Here is a 26,090-nt window from a genome sequence, read left to right as displayed (position 1 = left end):
TGCCCCCTGCAGGATCATGAGGGAGCAGCCCAGTGTGGTGCTGAGTGCGGCTCACACGGTGGCCATCCGCATGTCCCCTTTCGTCAGGCAGATGGACTTCGCTATTGACTGGATGGCCGTGGAGGCTGGCAGAGCCCTCTACAGGTAAAACTAATATTTAGCTCCCTTGTGCCAACTGTACTTGGTCAATTCATTGTTTTAGCATCATTTATTTGTTCAGTGTATTCGTGTACTGTTTATTCATCACGGCGACTCTAATATCCCATCCACAGACAGGACGACCAGTCAGACTGCACATACATTGTTCTGAATGGACGTCTACGCTCAGTCATCCGCAAGTCAAATGGCAAGAAAGAACTAGTTGGGGAATACGGCAGAGGAGACCTCATTGGAGTGGTGAGAACATGTCTTTTCCCCTCGGTCTCTGTCTGCCTGCATGTAAAAGAAACCTCCGCTATCAAAATGAAATATGAAAACAAAAACAAACGAGGGCTATTATTTTGGTGCCTTGATGAGCTGCTATTGCGAGTAGTGCAGTGTTTTTGTTTTGAATTGCTTGTAATACAGTAGGAGTAGATTTGACCACATCAGGACAATTTTAACGAGATGTAGTTTATATGCTAGATTTCTATCCTATTAAGTAACTATCCTATTAACTAATATCCTATTTTATTTTGTTAGATGCAAACATGTTTAACAAAACATTTCGACTCTTGGGACTAACAATGCTCTTGAGTTATAGGAATGTTTGGATTATAACAAGTCAGAAACAATCCTACGCAGCCATCCCTGGAATCTAATTCTGCAAATAGTATAGTATACTAATAATATTAGTGTAACCTGATAAATTTTTTTTTTTCTGCAACTATGCAGAAACTACTGGGTTTAAACAGAATAGGATAGACGTGACAAAAAAGAGCAGCATTCGAATATTGATTTAAAATGTGACCGTCAATGTTATGATTTAAGCTTTTGGTACAGCTCTACTTACTATAATTACATGTCATGGTGGACTTGCCTCGTACTTTAGGTGGAGGCCTTGACCAGACAGCCAAGAGCCACCACCGTCCACGCTGTGAGGGACACAGAGCTGGTCAAACTGCCCGAGGGAACGCTCAACAACATCAAAAGACGATATCCCCAGGTCAGGTGTCTTCCTCTTGATCCGGTTGTGGTTGTGTGTGCGGCTGAAACGGTACTGATGCTTGATGTCTGTTTAGGTGGTGACGAGGTTGATCCACCTGTTGGGCCAGAAGATTCTGGGGAACCTGCAGCAGGGTCGAGGGCCCTTCTCAGGTAAGGTGGTGACGAGGAGAATGTTATGTTCTCAAAGACATGCTCCCTCCCGCCGTCTTTGTGAGTCCAACCTGATCCATTTGACGTTCAGTATACTACCATTTGAGCACTGTGGTCCTGTCTTCCAGGTTCAGCCCTGGGTCTGCCCAGTATGACAGCCAGTGCTGATGTCACCAACCCTGCCAGCAACCTCTCCACTGTGGCTGTCCTGCCTGTATGTGATGAGGTGCCGATCAACGCATTCAACCTGGAGCTCAGCCATGCCCTCAGGGCCATTGGTAGGTCCGCAGAGTTTTCATTTGGACACAACAGCCCTTTTCTGCTAGATTTCTGTTCCGTTCCTTGTGATACTAGAAATATACATTGCTTACCAGTACAGACTGGAATACACATGGAGGTTTTACATGCTTATGGTTAATGCTTTTATACATTTCATACAACGATGCCTCAGTTGTCTGCCTGTCTCTGTAACTTGCAGGCCCCACTCTGCTATTGACCAGTGAAATCATCAGAGAGCGACTGGGCGCCTCTGCTTTGGACAAGTAAGTCGAACAACAACTCGGCTCTCAGTCTCATTAGGCATCATCACGAAAGCTTTCCAGCTGTTCTTAATTCTTTCTCACATTCTTTTTTTCTCCATTTTAAGTGTCTGTATTAATCACCATCATTTCCACTCGATATATCCTCCATAGTCTCTTTTCTGCTACATATTTTTGATCCCCTGTCACGTTCCGTTCCTCTCAGTCACTGTCGGTGTCTGTTTTTTGGTGAATTAAAACCCCGTTCCATAACCTCGTCCCTGCGTTTCTCCTGTATCCATCAGTATCCACGAGTACCGTCTCTCCGGCTGGCTGGCCCAGCAGGAGGACATCAATCGGATTGTCCTGTACCAGACCGACAACAGCATGACCCCGTGGACTCAGCGCTGCATCCGCCAGGCTGACTGCATCCTCATCGTCGGCCTTGGCGACCAGGAACCTGCCCTGGGAGTGGTATGTTTCTGTCTTAAGAAAGGAAAAGTAGCAAACAAACTTTACAAAGTACACTTATTTCCTTTGTCTCTTTTCTAACTCTTGCTACCATCTTCTTCTCTTCCCCTCCAGGTGGAGCAGATGCTGGAGAACACAGCAGTCCGTGCGCTGAAGCAGCTGGTCCTTCTGCACAAAGAGGATGGGCCGGGCCCCTCCAGGACGGTTGAGTGGCTCAACATGCGTAGCTGGTGCTCCGGTCATCTGCACCTCAAGTGTCCCCGCAGGGTCTTCTCCAGACGCAGCCCTAGTAAACTAGTACGCAGCATACTTCACTGTGATAGCTGTTTTTCATGAAATTGTACTACTTATATTCTGTATATTGGTATGCTGTGCTAGCTAGAAGGCAGACCCAGTGGTGAAGGGAATTGATTAGCCACTCCTTCATAAGTGTAAACTAAGCGTGCAATCATGAATTAATGCTCTTGCAAATCAATGGCGCTGTATTTTCATCCGTATTTCCTTTGTTTGTGCAGAGGGAGGTATATGAGAAGGTGTTTGAGAAAACGGCAGACAGGCACAGTGATTTCTCTCGGCTGGCCCGAGTCCTGACTGGAAACAGCATCGCCGTGGTGCTGGGAGGAGGGGGAGCCAGGTGAGCAGGGCTGAGCCACAGCTGTCTGTACCGACATGTGGAGAGCAGTTTGTGTCTCACAAGTCTTGGTGTTAACAACGCTGTCTGCCCACTTGACATCAATATTATGTCATACTCTTGTCTTATCACACTAAATTCGGATGATGAAAATGTACTCTTTTATACCAAAGGGACATCTCAGTCATTTGTTTACCGCTCAGTACAATGTGCAGTTTAGATCATATGAAGCCATTTAGTGTACCTGACTTTTGTTTGAAAAACTGTTTGTTTTCCCTCATGCAGAGGCTGCTCTCATGTGGGTGTGATTAAAGCTATGGAGGAAGCAGGGATTCCTATTGACATAGTGGGTGGGACCTCAATCGGCTCATTCATCGGAGCGCTGTACGCTGAGGAGAGGAGTGCCGTCAGAACCAAACAGAGAGCCAGAGAGTGGTCGAAGGTACAGCACACGTCTATACGCATTGTTGATATTTCATCTCTTCAAATTAAAAAAAAGGTTTAATTTACCCAGCAGTTCAATTATACTTCAATTCAATGTCTTTCCATCTGTTTAAAGGGGAATGCCAAGTAACTGACGCGAAGGGAAAACCTTTTGGTTTCAAACAAGAACAGGTGATTAACAATAGACTTTTGTCTGATTTTCTCTGTATTTTGTTGTGGAACAGGCAATGAACTCGGTGTTCAAAACAGTCCTGGACCTGACCTATCCCATCACCTCCATGTTCTCTGGTTCTGCCTTCAACACCAGCATCCATAAAGTGTTCCAGGACAAGCAAGCCGAGGTGAGGGATTGCGGTACAAAACATTTAAAGAGGATTTCTGTGCCGCTGCAGTAAAGTCTGCCAGAACATGACCGGGTCTTGTTTTTTGAAGTCACTGGGAGAGTAGTAATCCGGTTTATGATACTCTCTGTGCCCAACAGGACCTGTGGCTGCCATACTTCAACGTCACCACTGACATCACGGCCTCAGCCATGCGTGTTCACCAGGATGGTAAGTGACAGCTGAGCTGACTGCATGGGCCCTCTTTATCAAATCACTGCTCAAGGCGGCGCTAGCTTTAGATGACTTCACATGAATGCAAACACTTACGCACAGATAAAAAAGACATAGAATGAAGAGCATGCGTAACTGCTTAAGTCAACATTTAACACAACTGAATCAATAATAATACTCTGAGAACTAATGTGTTTAATTGGTATTGTCATAATTTAATGTTTCAACAAGGATTAATGCTCGCAGCAGTCAGTCAGAAGTAAAATGGACAGTTAATAAATCGATTACCTGAGTGAATATATTGGAAGTGACTTTAGGTTCTGTAGCATTTAAAAAAATATTTTATATAAGTATTGTGTTAGTAGGCACCACTTAGGGAAATACACAATGTAACTGACCTATGCATCATCTAGATTGACAGACCCGCATGCTCTTAGATGTAGGGTTTAAGGTGGCTATACTCCAAACTAAATTAAAGATGGAGTGTTCTCTGCTGTTGAATATGGAACTTTCCGCAAACGGCAAAGCAGTTACTACGACTCGCAAGTCTCACTGGAAGTAGACAGTTTTAAGTTCCTCACAACAAAACGTGTTAAAACTAGTAGAATGTAATAACTTTTGTCCGAAAACACAATACTCAGAGAACATTTTGAAAATACCTTCAGCCATTTACATCATGTTATGGAAGAATTGCATCCAAGAGTATGTTTGGGGGTTGGTGAAATAAGTTAGAGTGGCCAGACTTCATAAATTGCAGCCACCAAAGCCAAATGCATTGCTTCATTTTAGTCGAAAATCCACTATTTTGCCTCCATAAACATGCCGGTTATAAACTCGTTTGGAGTATTTGGAGTATGCCACGACCAAGGACAGGGATTTCACTAGATACGTACAAAAGAAGACATTGTGTAGATGTTTCTATGCTTGTGTCTGTATATACTGAAATAATGAGGCACATGCTCTGTTTGACTTGTGTAAGAAATGCACCATCACTAACATTAGCTAAAGTAGATCTATTCTGACCAACCCTGCAAATCCAGTGTGCCATTTTTAATGCCATGCAGCATAATCAAATGCAAAAAAACTAAATTATAGCATTGTGCATCAAATAAAGCCATTGCTAGTTCCATTGTGAAGGCAGTGTTTTCAATTGTTGTAATTCAGGCTGACTACTGGATTTGAGGGGTGTGTTTATGTTTGCTTCCTGACATATGTATGAATTAACTGCTGGAGCAAAGCCTTTTCCTCCCTCTGTCTCATCGTTAATGGCATCTGCCTCTTTCACTTTTACTGCACTAGCTTCTTCCTTTTTCATTTCTTTATTTCCTTCCTTTGTTTCTTTCATGTTTTCTAATATTTTACCATCTTTCTGACTTGTTTTTATATCTTGATTCAAATGTTTTGTTTCTATTAAACTTCCTTTCTTAACGTCTTCCTTTTGATACACTAAATTGCTAAAGCTGTAGACAGTCTTTTTTTTCTTTTTTTTGTCGATCACATTTGTGTCTAAAACTCTCAGATTATGCCCCAAGTGTGTAAACCACCTCCGTCAGGTCTTTCTGCATATAGAGAGACATCACAGCGCTGCTCATCCGTAGGATACGCCATAGACAAAATAACTTGTGTAGTCGCTGACTTCCCGTCCCATGTCCGTGTCAACATGTAGGATCCAGAACACTCCACCCTGCTTTCCCCTCATTGCTCCTTAATGACATCCCACGTTGCTTCTCTCACTCATCAGCTTTCTGTAGTTTGTCTGGTGTGCTTTTGTCAAACAACGCCAGCGTGGCGCTATTCAAAATATGCCGCGTTGGCTCCAGTCGTTTTGATGGGTGTAAGGAACACGGTGTCATGAGTTTGCACTACTTCCTTTTTAGTTTTATCCAATGAGAAAAAAACCCCAACAAGACTGAGATCTTTCCTCTAAAACATTGTCCAGTTTCCTCTTCAGTCTACATTTACAAGAATTGAGTTTAACGGCAAAAAGCACTTCTTGAAATGAAGGACTCTATCTCTCTCTCTCTCTCTATCTCTCTCGCTCTTTCTCTCCGTCTTTCTCCTTCTCCGTCCTTCTGCCTCTCTAGTAGTCTTTTTCTGTCTCCCCCCTCTCTCTCTGCCTGCCTTCCTCCCACCTTGCTTGTCCGACCAGTCATCTAACAACGCTAATACTACTTTATTTAATATGATTAATGAACACATCAAACAAACCTTGCATCGCCGTTTTCAGTTAATTTACATACGTCTGGTGTCATTCATCCAACATATTTGTTGTCATTTATATCACGGATTTATCATACTTAGCCTAGATTGTGCCGTTTGTAGTAAATGTTGTTGTGTTGATATTTTGGTATCTTGTCGTCATTCTGAACAAAGTCTATCGTACTTCCTTAATCAGCCTTTGAATAGTTTTATTTAGTAGCTAGAGTATGCTTTTATTTTAAATTGGCCTCGTGCTAGAATTTACTGCATTCATTTAGAAACCGTAGGCATGAGTGAATAATTTTGTTGACATTGTATTCCCCTTCCTCTCTGTCTTGCTCCTGGCAGCCTCTTGCACTCCTCTCCTCTATGTTGCGGGCATTCCTTTCTCTCCATTTCTTCTCTCTCTCTCTCTCTCTCTCTCTCTCTCTCTCTCTCTACTCTCTACTCTCTACTCTCTACTCTCTATGTCTTCCCCGCTCTCTTTTTCCATCCGTGACGATGAGTCCGGTCCATATTTGATGTGTTCCTCCTTCTCCATCTTCATTTCCCGACAGGTTGCGTCTGGCGATATGTTAGAGCCAGCGCCTCCTACACCCCCTATTTACCTCCCCTGTGCGACCCCAAGGATGGCCACTTGCTTGTGGATGGTTGCTATGTTAACAATGTCCCAGGTCAGATTTTAAACACCGGCTCACCAAAACCTTCTCCCCCCCCCCCCCCATCCCTAAGTCGACAGTCAGCCACTCGGCTACCCTCCTCCTCTTTCTTGTCCTCTCCCTCCCAAGTTCTCTCTCGTAACTAACCCCACCCTGACCAGGTGGACATTGGGAGCCCATGGTTTGGAAGGAAAGACTAAATCCACTATTTCCACTACTGTCCAGTGCCTCATCCTTCACTGGTACATATCACAAATTCAAATTGGCTTTATGATTCTCACACAGCAGACTTTTCTAAAGTTAGCTTGACGCCACCTGTGAATAGAACTGCTCACTTTTACTTTTCTTAGATGTGAGGTTTTGCCCATGCATGTCCTGACATCTATGGGTCATGGAGAGATGCATGATAGACTGGCTTCTTCTGGTCCACTATGTTTTATTTGGTAAACTTTTACCTTCTCTTTTTTTAACTATAAAGTTCTGGATGTGGCTTGTAAGAACCACTGTACTTGCTTATTTTGATGTATTTCTTTACAAAAATACAGTTGCTAACTTGCAGGTAGCTCATCTTGGCCAATGTAAATCAAACTTAAGTGATTTGGATGCAGCTGGATTCTCGGTGTGAGACCGGGTATAGAGGGCATACATACAGTAGTGCTCGTTGTGATGAAAGGAAAGCTCGTCGTGTTTAAGTTGACACTTACTGGAGACGGTGAATGGCTGCACCATATCAACATCGCATCTGTCTGTTGTTGTGGATCATTGTGTGTTTCCGGTGGGCCTACATGTTTTTGTCCTTTTTGGACTGAATTTCAGCTTGTTCCCCATGAGGAGGTCCTTGTGAAATTGCTACCGTTTCATTTCAATCACCTCTACCTACAGGAACATGTTCAGTTTCTCCTACGCCTGTCCTCTCCCCTGGCTTTGCTTGCTTCTGTGTGCATGCCAGTGTAAGACACTGTAAGGCAATCAATATATTTCTCATGAATATATATATACATACATATATATATATATATTTATGGCATGTATTACTTTTTTAGTTTTTCTATATATTTTTTGTATTATACGGGAATATGTGTTCTGGATCCTGCTTTTGCACATCGTAGCTACAAATGGGATAAAGCCCGTAACTTAGAATAAATCAAGAGCAAACAAATGAAAAGCTGTAGGTGATAATATGTTCCCAAAACTCCCATTTCAATAAAATGATTCTTCCTCAGCATTCACACATTCTCCATGTACAGATGTTCCCCCTGGCTTTTCTCTGTGGTGCTCCTTATCCTTCCAACCCATGCAGCACCCGGTCCTGCTCCGGCCCCCTGCTGGCACTGAGCTGGACTGCAGGACTGGGCAGGCTGGGTGCTTCCCTGCCATGTTCACGGTGAGGGATCTCCAAACATTGTCACAACACCTGCCGCTACTCTCCTCAGGTTAACATGATTGGGTTTCAATTTAAATATGCAGGATCAGTGGATTTTTGCTTTGGAAAGGAGCTGTTGCTGTGACACTGTTTGGAGATCCAAACAGCCTTGGTGCTCTGTGATTGGTTGCCATTAACTTTTTTACCTTACGCACAAGTCACTCAGGGTCTCTGTGCAAGGTAACGAGGTTTGCAGTGGTGTACAGCAGAGTCTAAAGGTGGGCAGAACCACAGTCCTAGCCTTTGCAGGGATCGGCTACCTTCCTTTGCCCGACCTCCCTCTGATGTTGGGATTGCGTTCTGTGTCCGAACTAACCTGAAATGTGTAGCAAACATTATTGAGATGTTATCCCCCTCCCCCCCTTCCTCCTCCCTCCTTCCCTCCCTGGTGTGTCAGGCTCTCTGTGGCGCTATGTACGGGCGAGCATGACCCTTTCTGGGTACCTGCCGCCTCTCTGCGACCCCAAAGATGGAAACTTGCTAATGGACGGTGGCTACATCAACAACCTGCCAGGCAAGTAGAGGTGGTCCCCCCCCCACATCCTCCACCCCCCACCCCCCATCCCCCACCCCACCCCCCCCCAACACACAGTCCTCAAGGTCCACCAAACTCCTGTCCCCCAGAGGAGGGTTTGGTGGAGTGAGGGACGGGGATGATTATTATGAGGGGTTATAATCAAGTTGTTAAAAGGTTGGGTAAGTATACAGACATGGGCTCGTCTTGATGCTAATTGGGGGAAGTCCAGTGGTACTTTAGGAGTGTGCTGAGTTTTCCCTGTCTGTATATTGAGCCGGTTCCAACCATCAATTAAGAGAAAACCAATCAATCAATCTGAATCAACCACATTTTTATTAAAATATAACAATAAAAACTGAGTGAGCATTATCAGTATTACTAGATGGGGAAAACGTAAGCATTTAGAGTTATATTGAAAGAGGATTCAAGTGTATTCAATGATAAGGTTACACTTAAATTAATACCTCATTGAATAGGAGAATGTGGTATTTGTCTGTCAAACAGCCTGGTGTCAGAAAATTGTAGGATTAAAAATGGGAAGCGGGACGACCACTTCTTTTCACAAATGTGGACATTAAAACTATAAAGTGATTTTGGCACAAGACACCAGTCTGCTTTGAGGTGAAAGTCTGGTTCCCTTCATGTCGAAATGAGCACTTTTCTGTAGAGCTGGGCAATAACTCTATTATTGCTTATTGACTTTCAGCAGAATCATACGGTGGTGATATGATCATATCATGTAATCATTCTGTTGTCCAAAATAATGACTCCAATCAAACTGTAGTTTAAAACAAAGAAAATGATTGAAGTTTTAGTTTTACACTTATGAGGAGCTCAGCCTCATGTAAAGCATAACGGTCCTGCTTTGAACTTCAGTTTGATTGTTTTCTAAGGGATTATACATACATTTGATACATATTGTGTCAAATATATGATAATGATTTTCAACATTTCGCCCAGCTCTACATTAATTATACTGAAGCTTAATTTTGGAATTTGCTGATGAAAAATTAGTGAAGTGTGTTAAGAAAAGGGGGGTGGGGGGGGGCAGCTGTTCTTTTGTCTGCGGATCATTAAATACATCCTCATTACGTGAAAGCATTTTAACAATGCATCAGAACAAATGTACACTCTCCTGTAATGTTAACAGCGATGACACGTAATGAGGCGTGTAGCTTTCAATATGGTGCGCAGATGAAAACTCCCCCGAGTCCGTCTCTGTGTGGTAATGATAAAGAATGTACTCTGTACTGACGAAACGCAGCCATAAGTCACAAAGCTCTGGACTGAGCCGTTGCATTTCCATACTTGGTGTGAGAATAATGTCTGATTATGTCTCAGGCGATGCTCAATCTTGAGGTTTGTGATGTATGGCGCTTTCTGGGCCCAACGATTGATCCGACTAAAGGGTGCCTTGTAAAATCAACGCGCTTCTTTTCTCACCGATTGTTTCTCTGCCTTCTTTCTCGGCACTCTGGATCAGTGTGTTGGGCTTGTGAGATGCTTTCTGCTTTTCTGTCTTTTTAAAAAGGCTCAACACCACAAAAGTGCTCACTGCCCGAAGGCTTTTTCTTTGACACTGGCAAGTCAACGAGAAAGGTTCTGGCCCCGTGCCGGTTGGCCAGTAAAGTTTGCTCTGTTTTCTGTCACTAATTGGCCATAAATCCTGTAAGAGTGTGTCTGACAACTTAAAAAAAACCTGACATTTTTGTGGCGTTAGTCTGTTTAAACATGTGTGGCTCCTAAAATGAAGGTTTAAAGATAAAGCTTAATAACACAGTCCACTGTCTCACCATCTCTGCTGCTGGATTTTGTCGTGCCGTGTGCGTACGTCTGTGTGTGAATGCTGGTGTGTGCGCTACACGTCAAACAGCGGACATTGCGAGGAACATGGGGGCCAGAACGGTCATCGCCATCGACGTGGGCAGCCAAGACGAGACCGACCTCTGTAACTATGGCGACAGCCTGTCGGGCTGGTGGTTGCTGTGGAAACGGATCAATCCCTGGGCCGAGAAAGTAAAGGTAGAGTACGGGTCACTGCCGACCGGGGCTGACTCAGCAGCTTAAATACAGAGCAGTACGTTTTGAGTTTTTAATCAATACGTAGCAGTGGGGGGGGTTCCGCTGAGTCTGCAGATTAAGAAATGTTTCTGTTGGTGTCTGTGGTGAATTCTGGTTCTTCCACCATCCTCTGCTACAGGTGCCAGACATGGCAGAGATCCAGTCTCGGTTGGCCTACGTGTCTTGTGTGCGGCAGTTGGAGGTGGTGAAGAAGAGCGCCTACTGCGAGTACATCAGACCGCCCATCGACCGCTTCAAGACCATGGACTTCGGCAAGTTTGACGAGATCTACGTGAGTTACTTCATGAATGTTTTTATTTATTTGGGGATAACCTGCATTAGCAAACATTACATGTTAATTGTGATGCCCTGATTTAATCACAGCGAGCCAATGAGGGCACAGTTGCATTGATGGGGATTAGTGTCAACCTGATTGCTTAATTTCGCAAAGAGAATGCTGCTACTCAGGTATCAGTCCATGTGCATTTGTTTTGAAGACTACGGCCATGTTCAGATAGATATATATGTATGTATATATATATATGTGTGTATATATGTTTCACTGTGTAAAAAGGCGCTGCTCCCTTATTCATGTCGCATTTATAACATTGATTTCATGTTACCAAATAAAAATAAAAAAAACATCATCATCTGTTCAGAGTTCCTTGCTTTATTAAAAGTACCTTGTATTTCTGTTTAAACTACTTCAGGACGTGGGCTACCAGCACGGCAAGCTGCTGTTTACTGGCTGGGCCCGAGGCGACATTATCGAGAACATGCTGAAGGACCACCGCTCGGCCGACTACAACGACAGCAAGAGAACTGACGTAAGAACAGCAGTCACACCGCACATGATATGTAATATGGTTGATGTATAACTAAATACATGTTCACCGTCAACATTTTATGTCCGTATAATAATGATTTCTGGTCTCGTAGTCCTGCACGTGTCCAGGAGCGGACTTCACTGACCTTGCAGAGATTGTATCCAGGATAGAGCCAGTCCAAAGCTACGTAGCTGCAGAAGGTAAACGATCACTTGCCAATTCATTATTCTTATCTAGAAACGATTCCTTTTATAGCGGCTGAAGTATATTAAAAGTCCTTGTTTGATCAGTCTCCTCCTACAGATGTACAGTTTCCCCCCTCAGGATCCTGTCTGATTTAACGAGTGTAGTAAATAAGGGGTCGTAGCTTTCACCTGGTCTGTTTTAATGAAATACAGTGGGAGATGTCCCAGTGATACTTTATGGGTGCTATCTAAACCAGGTGGCTCAGTCACACAATAAATTCTCTCCGTAATATGTCTTCTAAATCTTTCCATTCAGCGGAGGAGTCGGACTGTCTGACAGAGTATGAGGAAGACGGGATGGACACGGTGAGAGAGGAGGAGGGGGAGGAAGAAGAGGAAGAGGACCTTGAGGACCACTCTCCTGGAGAGTGGGGCCAGAATGGAGTCTTTCAGACTGTAAGCACACACGAAAACATGACGTGACCCATCCATATTAAATACATTTTCTTCTTCAATGCCGTTGTAACATTTTAGGGATGCACCGATACATCGATACAGATGATGTTTAAAATAAGTGTTTGGCCAATAGCTAATGCCAATGTTTCTTTGTTGTTGTTTTTTAAATTGAGTTTGTTGTTAGTTATCCCCCTTTTGTGCCAGAGGAAAAAAATAAATCTTCATTACAAAGACAAACTGAACTGTCAGCATTTCGTGACACTTAGAATGCACGCAGATCCAATCATACAAATTGATGAAACAACCTTTGACGTAATCTTTATTCACGGGTGGCTGTGGCTCAGGAGATAGAGTTGGATGTCCTTTTAATCACAAGGTTAGCAGTTCAATCACAAAGAGATAAGTATCTCTGCCTTGTTGCAGCCTATTTTTCTTCTCATTCAAGATGTGAGACGCAAAGCTGAACGACTGCTCACTGAAAACAAACACCAACACAAACCACACGAGCCCACGGAGCCCATCGCCCTCTTATGTCATGCTGGTGTCTTGACTTCTTCTCCGAATCAGCCGCTGGGAATGCTAGCTACTGACCTCAAATGACCAACACAACATTTAGCCTGTTGCGACACAATAGATAAATATCGGCAACACTGGTATCTCATTCACAATTCCTCTTTTATTCTACATGGAGACCTCATTTGTTGTCGAAACATTATCATGTCCATGTAGAACAGGCATGTCCAAAGTCCGGCCCGCGGGCCAATCACGGCCCGAGGTCAGATTTTATACGGCCCGCGCCTTCTGTCTTAAAATGCATTATTTATGCCGCTTTCATATTTTTTCACCGAAAACCGAAACAACTGTGTCTGCCTAGTTTGTCATGAGACTGTTGCCTTGTTTAAGTGATATAATGTAAAGAGACACTACGAGAAAAAAAATGCTAATACTTCAACAAGCTATCAGAGAGCGACCGTGCTAGAAAAGCGAAGCAAATCCAAGATAACTTGGCCACACAGCAGCGGTCTTTTTCGCGGGCCCACGAGTCAAATACACCTGCAAACGTGTTGCTTTTCAGCGAAATTAGCCGTTTTGAATGAAAATATATCATCCACGTGATCCGTAGATGTTTTCTCTTTGGGGGGGGGGGGGGGGGGGGGGGTCATCTGGCCAGCCAGCGTTTCTCAGATTGGATTGAGACGAGGAAAAAAGGTGATGACGTGATCTTCGCAATAAAACATCTTTGATGTGTCGAGTCTTGGCCAATCAGCGTTAAGATGTCTACACCGTCTTTCCCTCCGTTACAGTTCAGACTTGCTCGGTTAAGGATAACGTCCACTGCATGCGGAACTTTGTTTGTTAACATTCGTCATTATCGCGATTTAGGAGGAACAAAAACGTAACGCGATGAAACATGCCCGGTTCAGTTCACGCGGTCACTCGTTAACGTTAAACCGGAACACCGGCGGATCTGCTGGCAGGTTGGTTTTTTTTAACTCTAACTTTTAAGACCACGATGATGAGGCCCAGATACTGATGAGATGATGAGGTCAAAGAGCTTCAGGGAGAGGACGCTGTTTGTGTAGCGCAGCTTGATGCAGGGCTGAGATGTGAAGGAGCTGGGCCTGGATAAAGGTGGAGCTGGGCCTGGATAAAGGTGGAGGTCTACTCTAAACAGACGTGAGTACAGCTTCCTGCTGTCGCAGTGTTTTAGAAATATTGATAAGGCAGGGTATGCTAAATGCTGCCTCTGCTCCAAGGAGATGAACTACAGTAACAAGGGCTCACGTGCCCTCTCATCACACTCCTAGACACTGTTCACTGTGATGACCACAGCCAGGGTACTTCCGGTCCCAACAGGGCCCTGAAGTAATGATAGAGAGGGTTAAGGTGCCTGTATCTTCATTTCAGCAGGTTGCTAATGCAGAGGTGTGTATAGATCACAGCTATTACTTTACTCTTCATTCTAATTTAAATAATTGAACTGGATTGAATGCATATTATTTGCAAATAGAAGATAGGCCACAATTCTAACAGCTTTACAGTAACAGTGGAAGTTAATACAGTAACGGGGTTCAATGAACACTAATCACTTTATTTGTACAGGCGATGGTTCTCGCTACTCTTGCTATCTTTGTTTTTAAATGACAAACTTTTGAAAATGAGACCTCGTTCTCAATGGATTTTGTCTACATAAAAGGTTAATAATAATAATAGATTGAAAAAAACTATCCAGCTGTTCAACCAGAGCTGAAATACTGATTAATAACTGAATAATAAATTAGTTTTTTGCTTAAAGTAAATGTCTTATCACTTAATTTTCTTCTCAGAGTACACCAGAATGCTACATTTTAAAGATCATATTTAAAATAAAATTATCCCTGCTGTGTCATTGAAAACATAATTATTAAATAATAGTGTATGTATAGGCAACTTGTATTGTTTAAAATAATGTCAGCAGGGACTGTTGGCCCTTGGGCATCTTCACATTATCAAATCTGGCCCTCTTTGAAAAAAGTTTGGACAGCCCTGATGTAGAATAAGAGAGGAATGGAAAAGGAGAGAAATGTGCAGGTATTTTGACCAGTAGCAGGGCTACAGATCTGAAACTGCTCCCAATGGTTGTACTAGAGGAAAAGCGGCTATGCTACTCAAGGTTTTATTCATCTATTTATTCATGTGCAGAGATGACATTTTGGCAATTGAGGGGGTGACACAAGAGGAACCTTCAGATTTCCGCCATACTGATCAGGTCAAAAACAACTCTCCTCTCTCTGCAGGATGAGGAGAAATCAGTGAGACAACGCAGGAAACTCGCCAGTGACTCCAACACCTCCGAAGTCTCCGACTGCTGACAGAGGGCCATGGAGGACTAGAGGGAGTCAAAACAAGACCGAGGGCCAAATTACGGGTCCATAAACCGCCAAGGCTAGAGAATTGGACGCCACGCTCAGCTCCTGCGACTTCTGAAACTCTGAGATACCGTTTTTTGTTTTTCTGCAGGAAATCTTTCATGCTCTAACTTATTGAACCTTCGTTACATCGAGTTGCTTCCTCCTTGCTCTTCACATTCTGACCCCACCATCAAAAATGAATATGTACGGCCTTGAAAAAGAACAGTCTTCCCCACCCAGCGGTTTCGCTTTCACACCAAACCCATAACCAGAATCCCTGCCTGCCAACTCCCAAACCTGCCAAAACCAGGGACTCCCACAGTAACCAACACAACAAAACAGGGACACTTAGAAACGGGATTGAATTGGAAGTTTTGAGTTTCAAATGGCCATAAAGACCCTGTCTGAGTCTCTGAGTCTTTACGTGTGTCTCCAATGTCGGTACATCTTCATTGCACTCCATTATTGACAATTTAACGTATTACAAGGTCCTTTAATTTCTTATGGTCGCTTGTTCAGATGAGTTTGTATATTTTGCTGTGTGTTCGGATGACTGTTTGCTGTGATTTGTTGAAGTAATATAAGGACACTGAAAAGAAAAGTAAGATATACATACAATAGAGCTGTAGCTAGAAAGAGTTAGATAAATGTAGCGTTGGATGTCAAGGAGGGGAAGCTGTGGGTTGAGTATACCTTCAGGTTGACATCAAAGTAGACTTCATGTGGAATGAACAGAGCAGAACGAGGATCAATTCAAATCCGGAGATGTTGAGTAAGGGCATAAAAGTGTGTGGACGGATGAAAAGAGATGGACCAGTGAGTTACGTTTTAATTTATTTAAAATTCACACAGAATAGAGTACAGGGAGCTTAATGCACTGTGGGTAGACTAAACTAAACGGAGGATGGAGAACATTTGTAATGAAAATTAGGGGTGAATGAGATGATCTGTTTGAGTGGATGTGTCTGCGTGTTTGAGATTTAGTGTTTTAGCTTTCATGTTTGAGATGATGCCAGGTAAAGACGATGCCTTTTCAATCAGTGTTTGATCCACTCACAGTACACAGTGACTGTGGAGAAGAGAGCCCTCATGTGACTGACACTAATTTAGCAGAACAGCGTGTGCTTGCACGAGGTCACACATGCGGTACTCAAGGTTCCTGCGTGTAGTGGACAACGAGGTGTGTATGACGGTGTGTCTGAGGCTGAACTGTGATAAAAACCTACGTGTAGCCATCAAATTATTGTTGGATGGATAATACGCAGAAACCCTGAGTACTCCTTCACTTCAAATGGGCAGAAATTCACCTCATGTAACTATTAACACTTGATTAACATGGACCTCTCGTAGATTGTAACAAGAGTATATGATAATATACACAATCTTGATATTCATATATGTATATGAGGTGGAAATTTGTAAATTGATGCTTTGCTGCAAAACAAGGGATCCTACACCTAAACAAAGAAAGGGTTTCTTCTCTTAAAATTCATTCAGTTGTATTTATATGTGTTAACTACTGGCTTTTTAAGAATGATTTTCTTGTTTTTTAATTTTGGGGTGTGGGAGAGGGGGGGGTGTTTTATTTAATTAACTTGACTTTAGCTGTTTTGCACTGAACTATTTGAAGTGTTCCTTGCTCAGACAACCTCGAGATGTCCAAGGGAATTCCAAGAATAAAAACAGAGATTATAATTTAATAGGCATATTGAAAAATAAAAAAAGAATATGCAGTAAAGTCTTTTGGCATTTTTGTTTTTGTTTTTCTGACATTTTTTAATGTTCGGCTTATTTCTCAAAGCTGACACAGCTTGAGACCTGCACACAATTCTTAAAACAGTGAAAGAAAACTCATCCACGGAGTATTTCAGTGTAGTGTGTGTATGTATGCTTTTATTCGTTCAATTAAATGAACGGAAACCAACGGAGCTCATTGCACACACAGTGGTTATCACGAGAGGAGGACTGGAGCGTCACTGCGAGTTACGCAACGGCAGAAAGCCAACATTAGCCGTGCCAACCTGGTTTTCAGGTAAGGTCTGCACCGTTTATTGTGTTGACAAGCAAAGCATTAAGCGTTGATCCAAAACGAGTTATTTTAGTAGTACCTGTGCGGTGTGAGACCGTTTTAACCATATTTGTTTGGCAACGTTTCCTAATTAACACAAAGTACGGCTGAGGGGAATGTCATGTTTTGCTTGGATTTGGTCATTAACCAAGCAAACCATGAAATATTGGACAAACGAAATGTCAAGACGGGATCCTCGGTAATTAAAATTGTATCTGTAGGGAAATGTCTGCACCCAATTTCATGGCAAACCACCTCAATTAATATTTGCTGATTACATTTAACGAAAACTTCAAATGTCAACCTCATGGGGGCGCTATGGTAAATGTTAGGGGAGGCACCATAGTCAGTCAGATTCACCCTTTCACCACCATGAAGGTCTGTACAACAGTTCATGGCAAACCGTCCAATGTTTGTAGAGATATTTTAGTCTTGAACAAAGTAGTGGACCAACACACAACCATAGAGCCACTCCACTAATAAAACAAAGTTTCCATCACCGGATCAATAAAGTAATCAAATGAAACCTGTTCAGTGCCTCTAATGTGAGACCTACTGTAGTTTGTAATATGCATGTGTTGTTGATAACCTTCAGATAAAGACAAAGCACCTGACCGAGCACACAGATTTTATGATCATTATCTGTGTTTACTGGCAGTTATTTCCATTAGAAAAGACCTAACCTCTGAACGTTCATGTGATGCAGGTTCATCTATCTCACATACCCTTTTCCTTTTACCTAATATGGAGTTTTAACTGTGCTCTGACGCAAGTCTCTCCATCATTGCTGTAAATCAAGATCAGCCCCAAAACATCTTTTTACAGGCAGCAGCACACAGTGATCTTTTTTTTTTTTTTCTTAAAGATTCATTTTCATGTAAAGCACAAACCTACAGAATGAAAATCACCTTAAGACCAGACATACAACGATAACATATGGTGAGACAAAAGCACATCTGCAGAAAAGTATATTTATAAAAACCACTTAAAATTGTAATTGGAACTTTAAAATTCACATTTAAATGATGTGATGATATGTCATCTGTCGTATGTGACAGGAAATATCACTCTATTTTCCACACACATTTCATCTGTATGGGCTTACATTTGTATAGAGAAATAGGTGTATTGCTTTCCAACAGGACACCAAGTATCGTGTCAAGGTTTATCTGGAAGAACTGCACGGCTATGCCTCTACAATCACCAGACATCAACTACAACTAGATCTTTAGTTTAGTCTACTTCATGTTAAAGTGAACATGACAGAATCAAACAAACTGAGAAATTCTGTAAATCTCAAAGATTCTTATGAATGTATTGTTTGTAGACCCATTGTTATTTAATTGTGTATTTAATATAATTTCCATTATCACTTGTCTCATAATTCTTACCTGAGGTGGAGGGTAATTGTATCCGAGTGACTTTCTGACCCTCTAGATAAGGATGGTGCACCTGACTATGACTCAATTTCTATTTTACTACATCTTAACAACTTTCACATGATCAGGGCTAATCTGCAGACATATTGTAATCAGTAGACAGAGGCTCTGGATTGGAAGAAATACTTTCATGTAACACATACTTTAGGTCTATCTCTTTATGAATACTGTTCAACAATCCTCTCCTGACCAACGGCTTTATTAGTTCTAGAATTGAAGCTATTTTGCAGTTAAGACATGATACAAGACTTGCTACTAAATAAAACAAGACAAGACTAGTAAGTAACACCAAAGTGAGGAGGCATGCTTTGTAGCAATCACTGGTATTTAAAGTAAATGCAGCTTTGAGGTCTGAGAAAAAAAAGCAGGTGGATTTTTTTAATTCGTGGGATTATTTACACCTGCATTCAAAAACACTGGAGCTGTGCACTCTTTATCTGGAAGGTTTGACCAGCAGCTAAATGTGATAACGAGGCACTGAACTTCCCAGCGTGGATAACACAGACCTTGAAAAAGCTAAACAAAGTTTAGGAATTAATTTGGTGCATACATGTGTACAGTCAATCTCATTTAGTATATACATGTAAACAGTCAGTATTGCCTTTATTGTACTGTGTTTTTGTAAAAACTATGTATTATATGGAATATCATATAGCTTTTGATCAAATTAATGACAATATCCAATTTAGAGTCATAATTACAAGGCACAACATCTAACTAGGCACTCAGATATAATATCTCCATAATATCTGATGAGCTTGGTGCTTGAACATAAACGCAAGCATGTGATGCATTGCCTAATCTTATCAATGTTAATAAGTCGCACCAGCTTTTACAAAGCAGAGCTGTATACTAGTTGATCATATTTTCCCTTGAGGGGGTTGAACCACATGGCGTGAGAGCGACCAACTGTGAGCAGGTATATATGGAGGTGTGTGTCGTCCCTTAAGACCATAGCGCTCGCAGGTTCACCTCGTCTGGATCCGAAAGCTTCGCAACATGAACTTCATCGGTGTGCTGTCTTGCCTCAGCCTGGCGCTGACCGCTGCTGCCGCCCAGGCACCAAAACCCTGCGGTGAGTATGGACACCCTTCTTTTGTACATGACAGAAAAAAGTTTCAAGTGTCTGTCAGAGCATCAAAGAAAAAAGTTCCATGAATTCATTCATGAATATGTGTCACGGTATTTGCCTCTCTTTTACAATACGGAAAATCATGATCAACAGCTGGAGATTCACTGGGAATGTTTTTTTTTGTAATTTTTTTAAATTTGTGAATGACTTAATTTTATTTCTTTGCAGTTGAGTTGGAAAAATGTACATCTATAATACACATTATTTCTTTAATTTAGTCTCTTGTCATTAGGTTGACAGGACATTAAAATGCATTGTAACTGTGTTGATGGAATTACTTTTTATGTCTGAAACTGGAATTTGGGGTAACCTAAAATTCTTTGTATTTACCAGCATTTCACATTAAATGACAGAGACGAGCCAGATCTATAATCATAGACAAGCCAGGTTGTTAAAGTGTGGCTCTGCCAACACAGAGTTTGTTTACTCAGTGTGCTTTAAATGATCTCAGATCATTAAGAGAACTGACTTCTTTAACACTTTGATTTCTTCTTCCACAGTTGCTCCACCACTGATGAGTGGAGGCTTCAGTCTGGTCAGTCTTTTCATACGCTGCAAACATTAACGTTGCTCACATGAAATCTCCTGGATTAACCCATGTCAAGTCATCCCTGTCTTTCCCATCAATTTCTGCTCTTTCTTTCTAAGCTATGATGCTTTTGGTCAGAGGATGCGGGTTAGAAACTACGCGCTTGTCGGCAATGAGACCTCTTCAATGGACCAGTTGATGCTTTTCAATCAGGTATGTAAGCCTGGCTGAATTGTCTCTACCACTACTTTTCAGGATTTGTTTTAATACATACAGTGCATACTGAGTGGGCTTTCCACCTTCGCTGTGAGACTCTCATGCAAATGGAAGCTTATCTGTTACCATGACCTAACTGGTAATGTGGCAGATGAATTGGTGAACCAGGAATGTCTCTATATGTCCTTATATTCCATTTTCCTGCAGCATCAGAATAACTAATCACTCCATTTGCAATACTGTCAATGCCCCGTGACTGTAAATAATGGTTTGTACTCTATTGTATTTTAGAATCAAAGTACCATTCTTGTTTTCTGATTAATTAAAAGAAAGCAACAACAGTATAGGGCTGCAAATAACAATATTTTGTATTATACCATGGTCCGGGTGAATACTTGACTCTAATTGGCAGCACAGTGTCCATTGTTTCCTGATAATAAGTAGTTCCATTTAAACTGCTGTTCGACTGTAACACACAAGGTGCAACAAGAAAGTTACACTACCCCTCTGAAGTTACTGACGCATATATACGTAAGTGGTTGTCTCTCACATCCCATTCGCAATTCAACTCGCTACCCCACACTGTGGCTGACATGGCCTCTCATTTGTTTGTGAAAATATTGGTATTGATTTGGGGACATTGACATGGCTGGATAGGCAGCTACTGTTAAACATACTGTGAAATAAAATGTACTTTCTTTCAACCATACGCCGTACGGATAGTTATTTGCTTTGAATCCTGCTAGCATAATGTTAGCTTTATGCTAGCGTTAAGTGGATCAAGATTTCATGAAAATATTGATATTGATTTGGGGACAAGACATGGCTTGCTGTTCCACAAAAAGTTAAATATGCCCCAAACAATTTTCCAGATGTCAAGGCTACTTATTTAAATTGCTTGTTCTGTCTAACAATCTAAAACCCAACACAAATTCACTTTACATTGATATGACAGAAAAGCAGCAAATGCTCACATATAAAAGACTGAAAACACAATATTTGGCTTTTTAAAAACAAATTACTTTTAAGATTATTTTTTTATCAATGTTTTTGATTAATTTTCTTCCCTGATTAATCGATACAATACACCAAAATATCCCAAATATAAGAAGACATATTTAGATGATGGTAACATCGTCTCAATGCTAATATGCCTCATGTTACATTTTATGCTTTAAAATATATTTATATATATTTGGTAGAACCGTATATCACATTTTAAACACGAGTCACAGTGACTCACTTTCATCATGGCTACTTCCCAAACTTCTTCTATACCTCTCAAATGTGAGTCTTGTGCTGGCTAACATGACATGTTCAAAACAACACAATTACAACCGAATGCAACCATCTTACAGCATTGTGTCTAATATAAGTTCCATATATCTTCAGCTTACCTGTAAAGTATGAAAATAATGCTAAAATCTTACTATAGCTACTTATTAGTTTCTGCATTCTCACTCGTTTCCTTTCATGCATGTATGCAGTGAAACTGCCATCTGCTGTTTTTTTATTTTTACTACCTACTAGAAGTGGACGTAGTCATTGTGTCGTCATCCATTGGTTTCTGGACTGCCGTTTTAAAGCCTTGGGTTCGGCGATTTGGCCGTCGCCATCTTGGATTACGGCCGTCGCCATGTTATTTTTTAAACCAATGAACGGAAGTAACCATATTAGGACTGTGGAAGCATACCCTGCTTTATGGTTTATTTTACTCTAAATGGGACCATAATTTACCAAATGAACATCATGTATTGAAGAAGCCTGGAAACTAGCTAATGAGACCATAAACTCATGTTTACTGAGTGAGAAGTAGGGTCGTTTTCTCGTAGACTTCCATACAATCTGACTTATTTTGCAACCAGAAGAGTCGCCCCCTGCAGGTCATTAGAGAGAATGCAAGTTTAAGACACTTCCGCATTAGCTTCACTCTTCAGAACTGGAGGTTGTCTCCTGGTTACTACCAATTGACAATGACAATTATGGATAAAAGCAGCCCCTTTACAATGTGTTTGTCCTTTCAGGAAGTCTACTATGAGATTGACTGGAGCAAATTATCTTGCAAGAAGAAAGCACTGGATACCACCTTCCATCCCATGCAAGTTCCCTCTGATGCCAAACTGATGGCTCAGTTTTTCATGGGCTCCTCTTCCTCCTGGGGAATGGGTGCACTGGTCAACAACTGGTATGGAGAACTGCCACAGAACGGTAAGAGGAAACATTGTATTTTAAACAAAAATCTGGTTTTATTTTGACAAGATCTGAATGAATGATAGCTCTTGCTACAGTGTACCAGGTCACTGATTGACCGGATTCTGGTGCTATGATGAAAGGCTGTGACTGTAGCCGACAACTTGATTCCCACAGAATGTAGAAGAACAAATAATATTTACCTCCAAGCTCTGGTATTTACACTCACTCAATCTGGCCAGAATGTTTATTCATTAAAAGCACTTTTTTATAGTTTAATTTTACATGAAATTGGAGCATCAATGTTTCCTGTGTTCAGTAGAGAGACTGGTGTTACACAGCACTCGGTAACTAGTCTTAAATTAGCCTTTCCCTCCTTATCTTAACCTGAACCAGCATCACATATACCTTCTGAACATATCTCAGGTCATTCCTGGTGGCTGGCTAACCAGATAAGAAGACACAACATAATTAAGACAACTTTTGAGATAGTTAGGACGGGCGTTGAGGTGATGTGTGTGGTCACAGGGATAGCTGCCCATTAAACTACAATTTTATTCTTATTTTTCCAACGTGTTAAAATGAGATGTGGCTGCGGAAATGTTGAAAGATACTTTTGAAGGTGCTGGGCTGAGCAATGGAAAGTAATGTAATAAATACTGTGACAAATTACCTCTACCTGTGAATAATTAGTACATACACATTTATTTTTTTTGTAATATCTGTAACTCAATGGTTAAAATGCTGCTATGGGATATTTTCTTTGCGTAAAGCATGTTGTGCACGTAAAGGAAGAGGGTATTCCTAAAAATGTTGACGGTTTTGTGCTGCTTATTGTTAGACCCTCACATGTGACTTATGCTTCATGTCATCAGGCTTCTATTTACATATCTTCACTGAGATCGGCTGCATCCCTCTGACCATGACTGTCCACACTCCAGCATCTGGATGGGTCACACTCAGGTGAGAACCTGAGTTGATAAAACCACAGGAGCACAGAAACAGCAAACAAATTAACGCCACCATTCAAATAATATACTATTCATATTTATACATATCTGTCAACACCCAGTTAACCCTCAACTTGTCTCCTTTAGTAGCTTTAAGTGTGGAGAAATCATATTATTTCAAACTGTCGGTATCATGTACACTGTCTTATTATTATAATACAATATGAAATACAGATGAAATACAAGTGTGCAAAAAGCACAATTTATAAGACTGTTGACAAAAGTGCTTGACAGAGAGATGACAATTACATTTAGATAAAAGTGTATTGCAAAGCAAAGAAAACGGACATATAGGCCAGAGAACTAATAAATACGACAATCATGTCTTCATGACAATTATCAAAAAGCTAAATAAAAGAGATGGGTTTAAAGATATTAATGAAGATGGGGGAGCTAATGGTAAAATACAAAAATAGTTATTATTTAGATACTGTATATTGTATAAGCATGCCCCAGTGCTTCTCTAAAGGTATATGATGTTTTCACTGGGTGAAGTATTCTTTGAAATATTCTAACAACCAATCAACCAATTCTCAAATGTCAACTCTGTTCAATCTAGGAGAAATCAGTCACGGCATAATTGGCCACTATTTGTAATCTTATCGGATTTTTACGGTCGCACTGTATTTCTGGCCCTGAACCACAGTCAGTAATGATTCTCAAAAAGTCAACTTTTGTTTACATTTCAGCACCTTCAACTGGGTCTTGGGCAACACAAACCCCATGGACTACAGCCCTCCTTTCTTCTGTGCCAAGTCTAAACTGGAGGAGACTGAGACACCAGAGACCTTCTTCGCTGTCTTGCAGTCTCTGGCCAAGAAGACCAAGGAAGAGAAGTAAACATCTGGAGCATCTCATGACTGAGGCAAAGCTAAATTTGACTCAAATGATTCAGAAATCATCGTAGTATATAATGCTATTTAGATTAACATGGCAACTGCTAAGCCAATGGACAACACAACGAGTCACAGGGATGTATGTGAACATCATTTAATACACTCTTGACACATCACCCTGTTTGCATTGTCTTAATGGGGTAAACCTCACACACCTCATTCCTTGGTATTGCAGGTTGAAGGAAATAATAAGGTAGTTTAATAGTAGCAGCAAATCCCGACTATGGGAGTGGAAATTAGAGGTACACAGTAAGAACAGAGTAAACCTTTCAATAACGACGTATGTAGCTGCATTCCTGCTATGTTTTCTATCTCTGTCACCCTCTTCAATAAAATATATTAAAAGTATTGAATAATGCTGTGCTTATTTAGAGTTGGGTGCTTGGATGGATGAGTGAATAAGACAGCAGAAATAACAGGAACAAATAAATAGGACTTAAAACAGTACATCATTTTTTTAAACATGTGTTTAATCCATACCAGACATGTTCTTCATACATAGACACGATGCATGCATGTGGCACATTAATCAGTGATGTTTATCACTAACAATTACACCACAGTGGACACCAAGTTCAGCCCAGATAGATGTCTTCAAAGAGTGAATAACCTATTTTGAAGTCAAAGTGTTCATTGGAGTTGCTTTTGTGTTGACAAAAAAGGACATTTTTTGCTGTCTCCAAAAGGAAAGTTCTGTTAATTGGAGTCAAAAATATCTTACATCTAAAACAAAGATGGGAAAAGTAAAACGAAAAGAAGGTTAGGACTGATAGATAGTGCAGATGTGAAACTCTCAATGTCAGAGGATGCAGACAAAAACTCTGGGACATATAAGTTGTAGAGCAAGTGTTGCTTTTCAAAGAGGTAACAAACCGGGGTCAGATTTGTTTATGAAAAAGATTCATTTAAATTTCCCCATATATTGCAGCTGCCAGATGAAGATAAAACAGAGACTGTCATCAGTAATTTGTTAATTAGAGTCAGCAATGATTCTCAAAAACATATAAACTGTAACTTCTGTTGATGAAATTTGTTCATTTTCTTGAATGTTTTAAACTAATATTTTGGCCATAGCTTACATTTCTGACCTTTTTTGAGACACAAATTATGTCCAAGGTTATTTAAACCTTCCACAGGCCTAAAAAAAATTGTCTGGAAAAATTGTGATGCTGGTTCAGGATTGTCTGTCCCGTGAATGACTTCCTATTTGCATTGTTATGTTAACCTAATCCTTGTTAAAGTATGAATCTGGACTATGAGACTTAAAATTAGACAATTTATGAATTCAGATCCCCACTTTGTCTTCCATCTCTGTGACTTGAAAATGAAATCAGACTAGCACTCTGCGTACCATAGCCTGAGTACACATTGTCTCACAGTGTCACTTAGATGTTTTTAAAGACTGGACATCTTATTTTGTCACGTTCTTTCTCCTGTTAAAAGTAGATACTATTAGAGTGTCTGTTTAATTAAATTCA

General features: G+C 41.1%; 2 protein-coding genes across 3 annotated transcripts in view; both read left to right on the top strand.

Moving 5' to 3' along the window:
* Positions 1 to 16,814, top strand: part of pnpla6 (patatin-like phospholipase domain containing 6) — a 29,812-nt gene extending 12,998 nt beyond the window's left edge. For both annotated transcript variants that reach the window (XM_079159650.1, XM_079159651.1), the window contains 19 exons: positions 13 to 144; positions 273 to 396; positions 1,031 to 1,144; positions 1,221 to 1,296; positions 1,425 to 1,574; positions 1,775 to 1,838; positions 2,120 to 2,288; positions 2,400 to 2,582; positions 2,801 to 2,919; positions 3,202 to 3,358; positions 3,585 to 3,701; positions 3,842 to 3,911; positions 8,593 to 8,709; positions 10,586 to 10,734; positions 10,913 to 11,065; positions 11,484 to 11,600; positions 11,713 to 11,800; positions 12,102 to 12,241; positions 15,019 to 16,814. In XM_079159650.1, the coding sequence (XP_079015776.1) occupies positions 13 to 144; positions 273 to 396; positions 1,031 to 1,144; positions 1,221 to 1,296; positions 1,425 to 1,574; positions 1,775 to 1,838; positions 2,120 to 2,288; positions 2,400 to 2,582; positions 2,801 to 2,919; positions 3,202 to 3,358; positions 3,585 to 3,701; positions 3,842 to 3,911; positions 8,593 to 8,709; positions 10,586 to 10,734; positions 10,913 to 11,065; positions 11,484 to 11,600; positions 11,713 to 11,800; positions 12,102 to 12,241; positions 15,019 to 15,093 (2,314 nt within the window). In that variant the 3' untranslated portion in view covers positions 15,094 to 16,814. The remainder of the gene's footprint in view (positions 1 to 12; positions 145 to 272; positions 397 to 1,030; positions 1,145 to 1,220; positions 1,297 to 1,424; positions 1,575 to 1,774; positions 1,839 to 2,119; positions 2,289 to 2,399; positions 2,583 to 2,800; positions 2,920 to 3,201; positions 3,359 to 3,584; positions 3,702 to 3,841; positions 3,912 to 8,592; positions 8,710 to 10,585; positions 10,735 to 10,912; positions 11,066 to 11,483; positions 11,601 to 11,712; positions 11,801 to 12,101; positions 12,242 to 15,018) is intronic.
* Positions 16,815 to 19,554: 2,740 nt separating this feature from the next.
* LOC306696536 (ependymin-like) lies at positions 19,555 to 24,960 on the top strand. Its single transcript, XM_079160189.1, has 6 exons — positions 19,555 to 19,714; positions 20,272 to 20,325; positions 20,377 to 20,513; positions 22,541 to 22,724; positions 23,582 to 23,669; positions 24,406 to 24,960. Exons 1-6 carry the CDS (start codon positions 19,639 to 19,641, stop codon positions 24,554 to 24,556), a joined length of 690 nt encoding a protein of 229 aa, XP_079016315.1. The 5' UTR covers positions 19,555 to 19,638; the 3' UTR covers positions 24,557 to 24,960.
* Positions 24,961 to 26,090: the final 1,130 nt, after the last annotated feature.

The sequence above is a fragment of the Pholis gunnellus genome, assembly GCF_910591455.1.
Source record: "Pholis gunnellus genome assembly, chromosome: 5".
NCBI lineage: Eukaryota > Metazoa > Chordata > Actinopteri > Perciformes > Pholidae > Pholis > Pholis gunnellus.
This window is presented reverse-complemented; position numbering and strand designations above follow the sequence as displayed.